This window comes from Oncorhynchus mykiss, chromosome 3, assembly GCF_057628025.1.
Source record: "Oncorhynchus mykiss isolate SJ-2025 chromosome 3, ASM5762802v1, whole genome shotgun sequence".
NCBI classification, from domain to species: Eukaryota; Metazoa; Chordata; class Actinopteri; order Salmoniformes; family Salmonidae; genus Oncorhynchus; species Oncorhynchus mykiss.
The window spans coordinates 12030335-12044976 of record NC_143024.1 but is presented as its reverse complement, the minus strand read 5'-3'; the positions used below and the strand labels follow the sequence as shown (position 1 = coordinate 12044976).

The 14642-nt window shown below is 51.3% G+C and overlaps 1 protein-coding gene across 2 annotated transcripts in view; it reads right to left on the bottom strand.

The window, feature by feature from the left end:
- Nucleotides 1–14642, bottom strand: part of pals2a (protein associated with LIN7 2, MAGUK p55 family member a) — a 45033-nt gene that overhangs the window by 9482 nt on the left and 20909 nt on the right. For both annotated transcript variants that reach the window (XR_016491990.1, XM_090220840.1), the window contains exons 5-9: nucleotides 7545–7691; nucleotides 7013–7240; nucleotides 3855–3986; nucleotides 1392–1488; nucleotides 834–905 (exon numbers count right to left, since the gene is read on the bottom strand). Coding sequence is in view for 1 of the 2 variants with exons in the window: in XM_090220840.1 (XP_090076966.1) it covers nucleotides 834–905; nucleotides 1392–1488; nucleotides 3855–3986; nucleotides 7013–7240; nucleotides 7545–7691 (676 nt within the window). In the remaining variant the exon portion in view is untranslated. The remainder of the gene's footprint in view (nucleotides 1–833; nucleotides 906–1391; nucleotides 1489–3854; nucleotides 3987–7012; nucleotides 7241–7544; nucleotides 7692–14642) is intronic.

The window sequence follows — 14642 nt, the reverse complement described above, 5'->3', positions numbered from 1 at the left end:
CTACTGTTATCAGTATAACACCACCCACTACTGTTATCAGTATAACAACCCCCACTACTGTTATCAGTATAACACTGCCCACTACTGTTATCAGTATAACAACCCCCACTACTGTTATCAGTATAACACCACCCACATGGTGAACTGAAGCCCGCTAGAGCAAGAACAGAGAGGTCTAACGGCTGGATCAGAGAGGTCTAACGGCTGGATCAGAGAGGTCTAACGGCTGGATCAGAGAGGTCTAACGGCTGGATCAGAGAGGTCTAACTGCTGGATCAGAGAGGTCTAACGGCTGGATCAGAGAGGTCTAACGGCTGGATCAGAGAGGTCTAACGGCTGGATCAGAGAGGTCTAACGGCTGGATCAGAGAGGTCTAACGGCTGGATCAGAGAGGTCTAACGGCTGGATCAGAGAGGTCTAACGGCTGGATCAGAGAGGTCTAACGGCTGGATCAGAGAGGTCTAACGGCTGGATCAGAGAGGTCTAACGGCTGGATCAGAGAGGTCTAACGGCTGGATCAGAGAGGTCTAACGGCTGGATCAGAGAGGTCTAACGGCTGGATCAGAGAGGTCTAACGGCTGGATCAGAGAGGTCTAACGGCTGGATCAGAGAGGTCTAACGGCTGGATCAGAGAGGTCTAACGGCTGGATCAGAGAGGTCTAACGGCTGGATCAGAGAGGTCTAACGGCTGGATCAGAGAGGTCTAACGGCTGGATCAGAGAGGTCTAACGGCTGGATCAGAGAGGTCTAACGGCTGGATCAGAGAGGTCTAACAGCTGGATCAGAGAGGTCTAACGGCTGGATCAGAGAGGTCTAATGGCTGCTGAACTCACCTGCATTCTTGGACATCAGGTACATCATCTTCTTCTTCTTCTTCTTTCCTGTTAATGTCCCACAGAGAACACCTGGGAGGAACAAAACACATTAAAAGTTCACTGAACCACAAGAGGGCACCAGAGTAAACATATTTCCTAAGTACGTCTGAGTTGTGGACACAAGTAGAGGGTAAGTAGTGGGTGAGGGGGGTATTTATTAGAGTGTGGATTCAGCCTATACTTTCATGGCAGTTTGCTGCCAAATGTGATAATTTGAGAAATAAACTGTGATGGGTATAGAGGCTATGTGTATATAGTACACTACCTTTCACTATATAGGGTAAAGGGATCCATTTGGGACACAAACAGGTGGGAAGAAGATACAATTTTGGGGTAGATGTCAGTACTTTGTTGAGTATAAAGATGTGTGTTACAATTCCATTTCACCTTAGTTGAACCAGGCAGTGTTGAGTTATATAGGCGGGTGTAAAGAAGTCTAACTACGTAATAATAATAATAATTACATTTGAAGCACTTTTCAAAACACCCAATGTCACTTTACAGTCAGAAATGTACCTGATCCATTCCATTCTCTCCTCACAAAGGCCTTCCTCTTCTCCTCCAAGAACTGACTGGGGATCAGTCCTGTGGCTCCTCCCACAATGTTGACTGCCTGAGGGACAGGATGTGAGGTCAGAGACATGCTACTTCCTGTTTCTCTTGCTCTACTCCTAAGGATCAGTTATTGTTTTGTAAATTAAAGTCAGAAATGGAATCCTAGCCCCTATTCCATTAGGGTGGTCAGGGCCGGGGAGTTAGGGCCGGGGAGTTAGGGCCGGGGAGTTAGGACAGCTGGAAGCAATATGAGTAAAAGTAATGACGCACCGATATTACATTTTTGGCCGATGTCCGATATCTTCTTAAATTTGTTCTTAACTGACTTGCCTAGTTAAATAAAGGTAAAATAAAAAATAAATAAAATACTTTAGAATTGCATTGTGGGCATACTTATTTCACTGTACAGCCTTACCAATGGATTGTGGATCAATGACATGGGGTATCAGTCTACTCCGTGACGCCCAGAGAACATTAGCTCTTATTGCGGGACTCTGAAACAACTGCGAATTGAGCCACATTTATTGTCAACCTATACTGTGTGGATGTTTTGGAGTCTGATAACTGAGGAGGACATTAGGAAAAAATATATTGGGTATTGAGTAGACCGATACCCCATTTCATTGATCCCCAATCCTTAGGTACAGTGCAATATGAATGTCAACACACACAATAGGCTGACTGTGGAGATGATTTCACACAGTCACAGTCCCGCGATAAGAGCTACGTCCCGCGATAAGAGCTACAACGCTAATATTTGCGTAAACTCTTCACAACTTCACAGTTGTGTTCTGTGGGTGTCACCGAGTAAACTGATACCCCATTTCATTGCTCCACATTCCAATCTTGTTTAACATTATCTAGTCGAAATATGGCATGATTCCACCAATTGTAACCTTCTGCATCACTTTCAAAGAGGTACTTTTATTTTGAAGGCAAACCGCAAATTCCTCTATTGTGCCTAATCCTTATTGCGGCTAGCTTCACAGCAAATAACCCGGTCCCGTTGAGACTCACTAGCTAGCTGGCTGCTTATAATATAGCTATGGGAAACAAGGTTAGGTCGCTGGCTAACTGAAGTTCAATTTCAATAGGGGAACAACAAGAGACTACCTAGCTAATACTTACTCACAAGGATTCCTAAATCATCGCTAAGAATAGAAAAATTGACAGCAGGTTCTACTGGTCATTGTTTTCAGGCTGGTTGTACTGGTGCTAGCTAGGCACCAAGCTAAAGCTAGCTGCCCCAGAAGTTGCGGTTGAACAAATGATGCTTTATTACCAACGCGGTATTGTAAACACATCGTTCGTGGCCGGTGTTTGCAGACTTTTCTTGTACAGCTTTGACAGTGCTACTGATAGTAGTGGTGGTGCTTGGCTTGTAAACTCAGAACCTTGTACAGCTTTGACAGTGCTACTGATAGTAGTGGTGGTGCTTGGCTTGTAAACTCAGAACCTTGTACAGCTTTGACAGTGCTACTGGTAGTAGTGGTGGTGCTTGGCTTGTAAACTCAGAACCTTGTACAGCTTTGACAGTGCTACTGGTAGTAGTGGTGGTGCTTGGCTTGTAAACTCAGAACCTTGTACAGCTTTGACAGTGCTACTGATAGTAGTGGTGGTGCTTGGCTTGTAAACTCAGAACACACAACATTCTCCAATAGAACGGTATTATTTTACATGGCAAATTAAAAGCTTATTTAATTAATCAAATAGTGTTATTATCAAATAGTGTTATTGTGGAAGTGTTATTTGACGTGTATCTTATTTGACACGAAAAGACCCAAACGGTGTTCCATAGCATGTGGTGAAGCCATTACTATGTAACTCCGGTAGGGCAACATCTGAACAACAGCACACTTGGTAGTGTGTACCGGTGCTCAACCAGTCGGCGAAAGCCAACATCATCCACGACAGAGAACGGTTGATGGTCAAGGGCAATGAATTCCATTATCTTGCCACTAATGGATTTCACCTTTGAGTTGTCTCTCTGAAATGTTCTTACTCTTTCAAATGACTGCTGGACTTGTTGACTGCTCCATCCACACAGAAGACATTGTGGGCTAGGTTAGGAATGCTGTGTTGCACGTGTAGCGCTACATTTTACGTGGCGTTGGCATTTTTAGCTAATATCGGCTGATTCCGATTTATCGTGCATCACTAATTAAAATGTCCACCTAGCCAATCAGAAGGCAAGATGGAGCACGGACCTATTACCATATTGCTTACACTGCATCTCTCCATCCAGTTGTTTCAGATCAAGTGCCTAGGGGTGGATGTGGGAAAGTAATTCAACCCTGAGTCTAAGAGAACGTTCCTCTGAAAGTAGTAGCAGAGCCATATAGTTGAGCAGTAAGGCATGAGGACCTGTGGATTATGGATGAATAACACACAGCTAAGGGCTGTTCTGTGGTCAGCAGTACCTACCTGCCACCAGTTAGGGTCCTCTCTGTTGACAATGTGCAAAACATCTCCTTTAGAGAAGGCCAGGCCAGCCTCCTTACAGGGGATCAGGTTGTCTGTGGCTGGGCTGTAGTTAAAGTGGGGTTTCAGGTGCACCTAGAAAACAAGGTCTGTGTTACCATAGTTACAGCTTCAGGTAGAAAAAAGGAAATAGGAGGGGTGTTTAACAACAACATCTTCAGATTGTAAATCACCAACAGCCCAATGCTCTACAGTCTGTACTGTGAGAACCTACAGAGAGAAACAAACAATCTACAAGACTGCATCTCTCCAGGAACAGGGTTGGAGAGCCCTGTACTACGGGACTGTATCTCTCCAGGAACAGGGTTGGAGAGCCCTGTCCTACGGGACTGTATCTCTCCAGGAACAGGGTTGGAGAGCCCTGTCCTACGGGACTGTATCTCTCCAGGAACAGGGTTGGAGAGCCCTGTCCTACGGGACTGTATCTCTCCAGGAACAGGGTTGGAGAGCCCTGCCCTACGGGACTGTATCTCTCCAGGAACAGGGTTGGAGAGCCCTGTCCTACGGGACTGTATCTCTCCAGGAACAGGGTTGGAGAGCCCTGTCCTACGGGACTGTATCTCTCCAGGAACAGGGTTGGAGAGCCCTGCCCTACGGGACTGTATCTCTCCAGAAACAGGGTTGGAGAGCCCTGCCCTACGGGACTGTATCTCTCCAGGAACAGGGTTGGAGAGCCCTGTCCTACGGGACTGTATCTCTCCAGGAACAGGGTTGGAGAGCCCTGCCCTACGGGACTGTATCTCTCCAGGAACAGGGTTGGAGAGCCCTGCCCTACGGGACTGTATCTCTCCAGGAACAGGGTTGGAGAGCCCTGCCCTACGGGACTGTATCTCTCCAGGAACAGGGTTGGAGAGCCCTGTCCTACGGGACTGTATCTCTCCAGGAACAGGGTTGGAGAGCCCTGCCCTACGGGACTGTATCTCTCCAGGAACAGGGTTGGAGAGCCCTGTCCTACGGGACTGTATCTCTCCAGGAACAGGGTTGGAGAGCCCTGTCCCAGATAGGCTTTCTTTCTCTTTCATACACTCTCTCCCCCCTCCTCCTCCTCTCCTCTCTCCCTCCTCCTCCTCTCCTCTCTCCCTCCTCCCTCTCTCCCTCCCTCTCCTCAGTGCCCCAGTTATCCCATGAAGTGTATTAATAGGACCAGTGTGTCCCAGGCAGGGTAACAGTTCCAGCTGCGTGCCCTGTCATTCTGGGTTAGGACCAGGTCAACCCCGTCTCCCCCTCAACCACCCTGACAGGTTCAAAAACACAGTGATGGAAAGTCATAGATAACTTCATAGAAAATGACTCAAGTAAGTCACCCAGTAAAATTCTACTTGAGTCGAAGTGTTTGGTTATAAACATGTATCAAAATGAAATGTAATTGCTAAAATATACTTAAAGTATCAAAATGTAAAAGTATAAATCATTTCAAATGATTTGTTACTATAGAAAAGCAGACAGCACCAGGTTCTTGTTCTGTAAATGTACGGCTAGCCAGGGGCACACTCCAACACTCAGACATCCTTTACAAATGAAGCATTTGTGATGAGCAAGTCTGCCAGATCAGAGGCAGTTGGGAAGTGTGTGAATTGGACCATTTCCTGTCCTGCTAAGCATTTGTGATGAGCAAGTCTGCCAGATCAGAGGCAGTTGGGAAGTGTGTGAATGGGACCATTTCCTGTCCTGCTAAGCATTTGTGATGAGCAAGTCTGCCAGATCAGAGGCAGTTGGGAAGTGTGTGAATGGGACCATTTCCTGTCCTGCTAAGCATTTGTGATGAGCAAGTCTGCCAGATCAGAGGCAGTTGGGAAGTGTGTGAATGGGACCATTTCCTGTCCTGCTAAGCATTTGTGATGAGCAAGTCTGCCAGATCAGAGGCAGTTGGGAAGTGTGTGAATGGGACCATTTCCTGTCCTGCTAAGCATTTGTGATGAGCAAGTCTGCCCGATCAGAGGCAGTTGGGAAGTGTGTGAATTGGACCTTTTTCCTGCTAAGCATTTGAAATGTAACAAGTACTTTCTGGGTGTCAGGGGAAATGTTTGGAGTAAAAAGTACATATTTTCTTTAAGAATGCAGTGAAGTTAAAGTTGTCAAAAACATCAATAGTAAAGTACAGATTCCCCCCCAAAACATAATCTACACTGCTAAAGCAAAAATCAAATACGACCAAGAGACAACTGCAGTGTATGTACTGTACACACTTCCTCTGACCTGTACAGCCCAGGTGCAGAAACAGGTTCTTAATAGGAGATAGGGGCATGGTCTTTCTAATATCTAACAGTATCATTATTACAGCCCCTCTGACCTAGTGGGGAACCAGCCATCCTCCTAATATTTAACAGTATCATTATTACAGCCTCTCTGACCTAGTGGGGAACCAGCCCTCCTCCTAATATCTAACAGTATCATTATTACAGCCCCTCTGACCTAGTGGGGAACCAGCCGTCCTCCTAATATCTAACAGTATCATTATTACAGCCTCTCTGACCTAGTGGGGAACCAGTCCTCCTCCTAATATCTAACAGTATCATTATTACAGCCCCTCTGACCTAGTGGGGAACCAGACGTCCTCCTAATATCTAACAGTATCATTATTACAGCCTCTCTGACCTAGTGGGGAACCAGCCCTCCTCCTAATATCTAACAGTATCATTATTACAGCCTCTCTGACCTAGTGGGGAACCAGTCCTCCTCCTAATATCTAACAGTATCATTATTACAGCCCCTCTGACCTAGTGGGGAACCAGCCCTCCTCCTAATATCTAACAGTATCATTATTACAGCCCCTCTGACCTAGTGGGGAACCAGCCCTCTTCCTGAAGAGTTACTTGTTGGGGCAGGCTTTTGGTCCAGCCCTGCTTTAACACATCTGACTCTACTAATCGGCTGAATCACCTCAATGAACTGAATCGGGTGTGTTGCTGCAAAAACTCTACATTCCCAATGTCCCTCCAAGAGGAGGATGATTAGCCACCCATGTTGTTGTCATTAGGATGTGAATGGAAGCTAACTGACACTGAGGGACCTACCTGAAATCTGGCCAACAAGAAACATTTTTGTTTTCTGTTGTAAAACATTTTGCTACGGTTCACTAATAAATATGACCCTGTTCTCACCTGTGGGGGTGCTGGAGTGTCGCGGTAGCTGGGCAGGATCTTGAGGGTGACGCCCCCCTGGCAGTCCCTCAGCAGCTCCAGCAGCTCCTTGGGATCGCTGCCCACCTCGCGCCCGTTCACCTCCCTGATCACGTCGCCCGCGTGCAGCATGCCCTGCCGGTCGATCATACTGCCGTGCAGGATCCTGGCAATCACCAGCTCCCCGCGTTCCACCCTGAACGTCACGCCCTGAGGAGGAGAAGAGGAAGAGAGGGGGATTGAGAGAATGAGAGAGAGACAGAGACAGAGAGAGGAGGTTAATGCATGAGAAGGGATTTAAATATTCCATGTACCTAACCTGCTAACTACAAACTATGAACAGTCACCCAGATCTTGCAGATTGATTGGTAATGTCTGAGACGACGTCCTAAATGGTACCCTGTTCCCTACATAGTGCACCACTATTGACCGGAGCCCGGCTATTGGTCCCTGGTCAAAAGTAGTGCACTATATAAGGAATAGGGTGCCATTTGTGACTCAGTCATTAACTCACCAGTGGTTCGCCAGCCTTCTTCTGAATGCCAATTATCCTGACAGCGTCGGCGGGCATGAGGGGGCCGGTCGCCATGGCATTACTGTTCACCTCCGACGGCATCTCATAACATTTAGCTGCCACCTTGTCATGGGCCTCAATCAAAGACTGGAGAGAGAGAGAAACAGAGAGACAGTTAGCTGCCACCTTGTCATGGGCCTCAATCAGAGACTGGAGCGAGAGAGAGACAGTTAGCTGCCACCTTGTCATGGGCCTCAATCAGAGACTGGAGAGAGAGAGAGACAGTTAGCTGCCACCTTGTCATGGGCCTCAATCAGAGACTGGAGAGAGAGAGAGACAGTTAGCTGCCACCTTGTCATGGGCCACAATCAGAGACTGGAGAGAGAGAGAGACAGTTAGCTGCCACCTTGTCATGGGCCACAATCAGAGACTGGAGAGAGAGAGAAAAACAGAGAGAGACAGTTAGCTGCCACCTTGTCATGGGCCTCAATCAGAGACTGGAGAGAGAGAGAAAAACAGAGAGAGACAGTTAGCTGCCACCTTGTCATGGGCCTTGATCAGAGACTGGAAAGAAGAGAGAGACTGGAAAGGAGAGAGACTGGAGGAGAGAGAGACTGGAGGAGAGAGAGACTGGAGGAGAGAGAGACTGGAGGAGAGAGAGACTGGAGGAGAGAGAGACTGGAGGAGAGAGAGACTGGAGGAGAGAGAGACTGGAGGAGAGAGAGACTGGAGGAGAGAGAGACTGGAGGAGAGAGACTGGAGGAGAGAGACTGGAGGAGAGGGACTGGAGGAGAGGGACTGGAGGAGAGAGACTGGAGGAGAGAGACTGGAGGAGAGAGACTGGAGGAGAGAGACTGGAGGAGAGGGACTGGAGGAGAGAGACTGGAGGAGAGGGACTGGAGGAGAGAGACTGGAGGAGAGAGACTGGAGGAGAGAGACTGGAGGAGAGAGACTGGAGGAGAGAGACTGGAGGAGAGAGACTGGAGGAGAGAGACTGGAGGAGAGAGACTGGAGGAGAGGGACTGGAGGAGAGGGACTGGAGGAGAGAGACTGGAGGAGAGAGACTGGAGGAGAGAGACTGGAGGAGAGAGACTGGAGGAGAGAGACTGGAGGAGAGGGACTGGAGGAGAGAGACTGGAGGAGAGAGACTGGAGGAGAGAGACTGGAGGAGAGAGACTGGAGGAGAGAGACTGGAGGAGAGAGACTGGAGGAGAGAGACTGGAGGAGAGAGACTGGAGGAGAGGGACTGGAGGAGAGAGACTGGAGGAGAGAGACTGGAGGAGAGAGACTGGAGGAGAGAGACTGGAGGAGAGAGACTGGAGGAGAGAGACTGGAAAGGAGAGAGACTGGAAAGGAGAGAGACTGGAGGAGAGAGACTGGGGGAGAGAGACTGGAGGAGAGAGACTGGAGGAGAGAGACTGGAGGAGAGAGACTGGAGGAGAGAGACTGGAGGAGAGAGACTGGAGGAGAGGGACTGGAGGAGAGGGACTGGAGGAGAGGGACTGGAGGAGAGAGACTGGAGGAGAGAGACTGGAGGAGAGAGAGACTGGAGGAGAGAGAGACTGGAGGAGAGAGACTGGGGGAGAGAGACTGGAGGAGAGAGACTGGAGGAGAGAGACTGGAGGAGAGAGAGACTGGAGGAGAGAGACTGGAGGAGAGAGACTGGGGGAGAGAGACTGGAGGAGAGAGACTGGAGGAGAGAGACTGGGGGAGAGAGACTGGGGGAGAGAGACTGGGGGAGAGAGACTGGAGGAGAGAGACTGGAGGAGAGAGACTGGAGGAGAGAGACTGGAGGAGAGAGACTGGAGGAGAGAGACTGGAGGAGAGAGACTGGAGGAGAGAGACTGGAGGAGAGGGACTGGAGGAGAGGGACTGGAGGAGAGAGACTGGAGGAGAGAGACTGGAGGAGAGAGACTGGAGGAGAGAGACTGGAGGAGAGAGACTGGAGGAGAGAGACTGGAGGAGAGAGACTGGAGGAGAGAGACTGGAGGAGAGAGACTGGAGGAGAGAGACTGGAGGAGAGGGACTGGAGGAGAGAGACTGGAGGAGAGAGACTGGAGGAGAGAGACTGGAGGAGAGAGGCTGGAGGAGAGAGACTGGAGGAGAGAGACTGGAGGAGAGAGACTGGAGGAGAGAGACTGGAGGAGAGGGACTGGAGGAGAGAGACTGGAGGAGAGAGACTGGAGGAGAGAGACTGGAGGAGAGAGACTGGAGGAGAGGGACTGGAGGAGAGGGACTGGAGGAGAGGGACTGGAGGAGAGGGACTGGAGGAGAGAGACTGGAGGAGAGAGACTGGAGGAGAGAGACTGGAGGAGAGAGACTGGAGGAGAGAGACTGGAGGAGAGAGACTGGAGGAGAGGGACTGGAGGAGAGAGACTGGAGGAGAGAGACTGGAGGAGAGAGACTGGAGGAGAGAGACTGGAGGAGAGAGACTGGAGGAGAGAGGCTGGAGGAGAGAGACTGGAGGAGAGAGACTGGAGGAGAGAGACTGGAGGAGAGAGACTGGAGGAGAGAGACTGGAGGAGAGGGACTGGAGGAGAGAGACTGGAGGAGAGAGACTGGAGGAGAGAGACTGGAGGAGAGAGACTGGAGGAGAGAGACTGGAGGAGAGGGACTGGAGGAGAGAGACTGGAGGAGAGAGACTGGAGGAGAGAGACTGGAGGAGAGGGACTGGAGGAGAGAGACTGGAGGAGAGAGACTGGAGGAGAGAGACTGGAGGAGAGAGACTGGAGGAGAGAGACTGGAGGAGAGAGACTGGAGGAGAGGGACTGGAGGAGAGAGACTGGAGGAGAGAGACTGGAGGAGAGAGACTGGAGGAGAGAGACTGGAGGAGAGAGACTGGAGGAGAGGGACTGGAGGAGAGAGACTGGAGGAGAGAGACTGGAGGAGAGAGACTGGAGGAGAGAGACTGGAGGAGAGAGACTGGAGGAGAGGGACTGGAGGAGAGAGACTGGAGGAGAGAGACTGGAGGAGAGAGACTGGAGGAGAGAGACTGGAGGAGAGAGACTGGAGGAGAGAGACTGGAGGAGAGAGACTGGAGGAGAGGGACTGGAGGAGAGGGACTGGAGGAGAGAGACTGGAGGAGAGAGACTGGAGGAGAGAGACTGGAGGAGAGAGACTGGAGGAGAGAGACTGGAGGAGAGAGACTGGAGGAGAGAGACTGGAGGAGAGAGACTGGAGGAGAGGGACTGGAGGAGAGGGACTGGAGGAGAGAGACTGGAGGAGAGAGACTGGAGGAGAGAGGCTGGAGGAGAGAGACTGGAGGAGAGAGACTGGAGGAGAGAGACTGGAGGAGAGAGACTGGAGGAGAGAGACTGGAGGAGAGGGACTGGAGGAGAGAGACTGGAGGAGAGAGACTGGAGGAGAGAGACTGGAGGAGAGAGACTGGAGGAGAGGGACTGGAGGAGAGGGACTGGAGGAGAGAGACTGGAGGAGAGAGACTGGAGGAGAGGGACTGGAGGAGAGAGACTGGAGGAGAGAGACTGGAGGAGAGAGACTGGAGGAGAGGGACTGGAGGAGAGAGACTGGAGGAGAGAGACTGGAGGAGAGAGACTGGAGGAGAGAGACTGGAGGAGAGAGGCTGGAGGAGAGAGGCTGGAGGAGAGAGGCTGGAGGAGAGAGACTGGAGGAGAGAGACTGGAGGAGAGAGACTGGAGGAGAGAGACTGGAGGAGAGGGACTGGAGGAGAGAGACTGGAGGAGAGAGACTGGAGGAGAGAGACTGGAGGAGAGAGACTGGAGGAGAGAGACTGGAGGAGAGGGACTGGAGGAGAGAGACTGGAGGAGAGAGACTGGAGGAGAGAGACTGGAGGAGAGAGACTGGAGGAGAGGGACTGGAGGAGAGAGACTGGAGGAGAGAGACTGGAGGAGAGAGACTGGAGGAGAGGGACTGGAGGAGAGAGACTGGAGGAGAGAGACTGGAGGAGAGAGACTGGAGGAGAGAGACTGGAGGAGAGGGACTGGAGGAGAGGGACTGGAGGAGAGAGACTGGAGGAGAGAGACTGGAGGAGAGAGGCTGGAGGAGAGAGACTGGAGGAGAGAGAGACTGGAGGAGAGAGAGACTGGAGGAGAGAGACTGGAGGAGAGAGACTGGAGGAGAGAGACTGGAGGAGAGGGACTGGAGGAGAGGGACTGGAGGAGAGAGACTGGAGGAGAGAGACTGGAGGAGAGAGACTGGAGGAGAGGGACTGGAGGAGAGAGACTGGAGGAGAGAGAGACTGGAGGAGAGAGACTGGAGGAGAGAGACTGGAGGAGAGAGACTGGAGGAGAGGGACTGGAGGAGAGGGACTGGAGGAGAGAGACTGGAGGAGAGGGACTGGAGGAGAGAGACTGGAGGAGAGGGACTGGAGGAGAGAGACTGGAGGAGAGGGACTGGAGGAGAGAGACTGGAGGAGAGAGACTGGAGGAGAGAGACTGGAGGAGAGGGACTGGAGGAGAGGGACTGGAGGAGAGAGACTGGAGGAGAGAGACTGGAGGAGAGAGACTGGAGGAGAGAGACTGGAGGAGAGAGACTGGAGGAGAGGGACTGGAGGAGAGAGACTGGTGGAGAGAGACTGGAGGAGAGAGACTGGAGGAGAGAGACTGGAGGAGAGAGACTGGAGGAGAGAGACTGGAGGAGAGAGACTGGAGGAGAGAGACTGGAGGAGAGAGACTGGAGGAGAGAGACTGGAGGAGAGGGACTGGAGGAGAGAGACTGGAGGAGAGAGACTGGAGGAGAGAGACTGGAGGAGAGAGAGACTGGAGGAGAGAGACACTGGAGGAGAGAGACTGGAGGAGAGAGGCTGGAGGAGAGAGACTGGAGGAGAGAGACTGGAGGAGAGAGACTGGAGGAGAGGGACTGGAGGAGAGGGACTGGAGGAGAGAGACTGGAGGAGAGAGACTGGAGGAGAGAGACTGGAGGAGAGAGACTGGAGGAGAGAGACTGGAGGAGAGAGACTGGAGGAGAGGGACTGGAGGAGAGGGACTGGAGGAGAGAGACTGGAGGAGAGAGACTGGAGGAGAGAGACTGGAGGAGAGGGACTGGAGGAGAGAGACTGGAGGAGAGAGACTGGAGGAGAGAGACTGGAGGAGAGAGACTGGAGGAGAGAGACTGGAGGAGAGAGACTGGAGGAGAGAGACTGGAGGAGAGGGACTGGAGGAGAGAGACTGGAGGAGAGAGACTGGAGGAGAGAGACTGGAGGAGAGAGACTGGAGGAGAGAGACTGGAGGAGAGAGACTGGAGGAGAGAGACTGGAGGAGAGGGACTGGAGGAGAGAGACTGGAGGAGAGAGACTGGAGGAGAGAGACTGGAGGAGAGAGACTGGAGGAGAGGGACTGGAGGAGAGAGAGACTGGAGGAGAGAGACTGGAGGAGAGGGACTGGAGGAGAGGGACTGGAGGAGAGAGACTGGAGGAGAGAGACTGGAGGAGAGGGACTGGAGGAGAGGGACTGGAGGAGAGAGACTGGAGGAGAGGGACTGGAGGAGAGAGACTGGAGGAGAGAGGGAGACATGATTATTGAAGAGTGATTGTATTATTCCAGTAGAAGCCAACGAGGAAAAAACATCACCACACAGAAAGGAAACAGTGTAAAACAGTAGAACACTAAGCCAACGAGGAAAAAACATCACCACACAGAAAGGAAACAGGGTAAAACAGTAGAACACTAAGCCAACGAGGAAAAAACATCACCACACAGAAAGGAAACAGTGTAAAACAGTAGAACACTAAGCCAACGAGGAAAAAACATCACCACACAGAAAGGAAACAGTGTAAAACAGTTGGATTCGTAACCTCACTCCCCAGCTGAACACGTCCCCACTCACGCTAGAAAAAAATGAAAACAATGGCTCACATTTCTATAGAGCCGTTCTGCTAAGACATTGTCAAGTGTGTGGTCATGTTTGTTTGTGAGGCAGAGGATCCCTGGTTGCAGCCCGGTAAGGGACAAGGACAGGGAAGGACGTGACACTGTTAATCAAGTACAAACCTGTCTCCACACCCTCATCCTCCACATATCACACAGACCTGTCTCCACACCCTCCTCCTCAACACATCACACAGACCTGTCTCCACACCCTCCTCCTCCACATATCACACAGACCTGTCTCCACACCCTCCTCCTCAACACATCACACAGACCTGTCTCCACACCCTCCTCCTCAACACATCACACAGACCTGTCTCCACACCCTCCTCCTCAACACATCACACAGAGCTGTCTCCACACCCTCCTCCTTAACACATCACACAGAGCGGTCTCCACACCCTCCTCCTCAACACATCACACAGAGCTGTCTCCACACCCTCCTCCTCAACACTTCACACAGACCTGTCTCCACACCCTCCTCCTCAACACATCACACAGACCTGTCTCCACACCCTCCTCCTCCACACATCACACAGACCTGTCTCCACACCCTCCTCCTCAACATATCACACAGACCTGTCTCCACACCCTCCTCCTCAACATATCACACAGACCTGTCTCCACACCCTCCTCCTCCACACATCACACAGACCTGTCTCCACACCCTCCTCCTCAACATATCACACAGACCTGTCTCCACACCCTCCTCCTCAACACATCACGCAGACCTGTCTCCACACCCTCCTCCTCCACACATCACACAGACGTGTCTCCACACCCTCCTCCTCAACATATCACACAGACCTGTCTCCACACCCTCCTCCTCCACATATCACACAGACCTGTCTCCACACCCTCCTCCTCAACATATCACACAGAGCCGTCTCCACACCCTCCTCCTCAACACATCACACAGACCTGTCTCCACACCCTCCTCCTCAACATATCACACAGACCTGTCTCCACACCCTCATCATCCACATATCACACAGAGCCGTCTCCACACCCTCCTCCTCAACACATCACACAGAGCCGTCTCCACACCCTCCTCCTCAACATATCACACAGAGCTGTCTCCACACCCTCCTCCTCAACAACACTATTTCATCATGTCGTAGTCAAGCAGCAACACTCATTGATTTACTACCAACTGACAAGAGAGAAACACACAACCTACTGGGTAACTGCCCCTCCAGTGTATATGAACCAATCACAGCTCTTCTTCACAAGTAGACCACACTTCTTCACAACC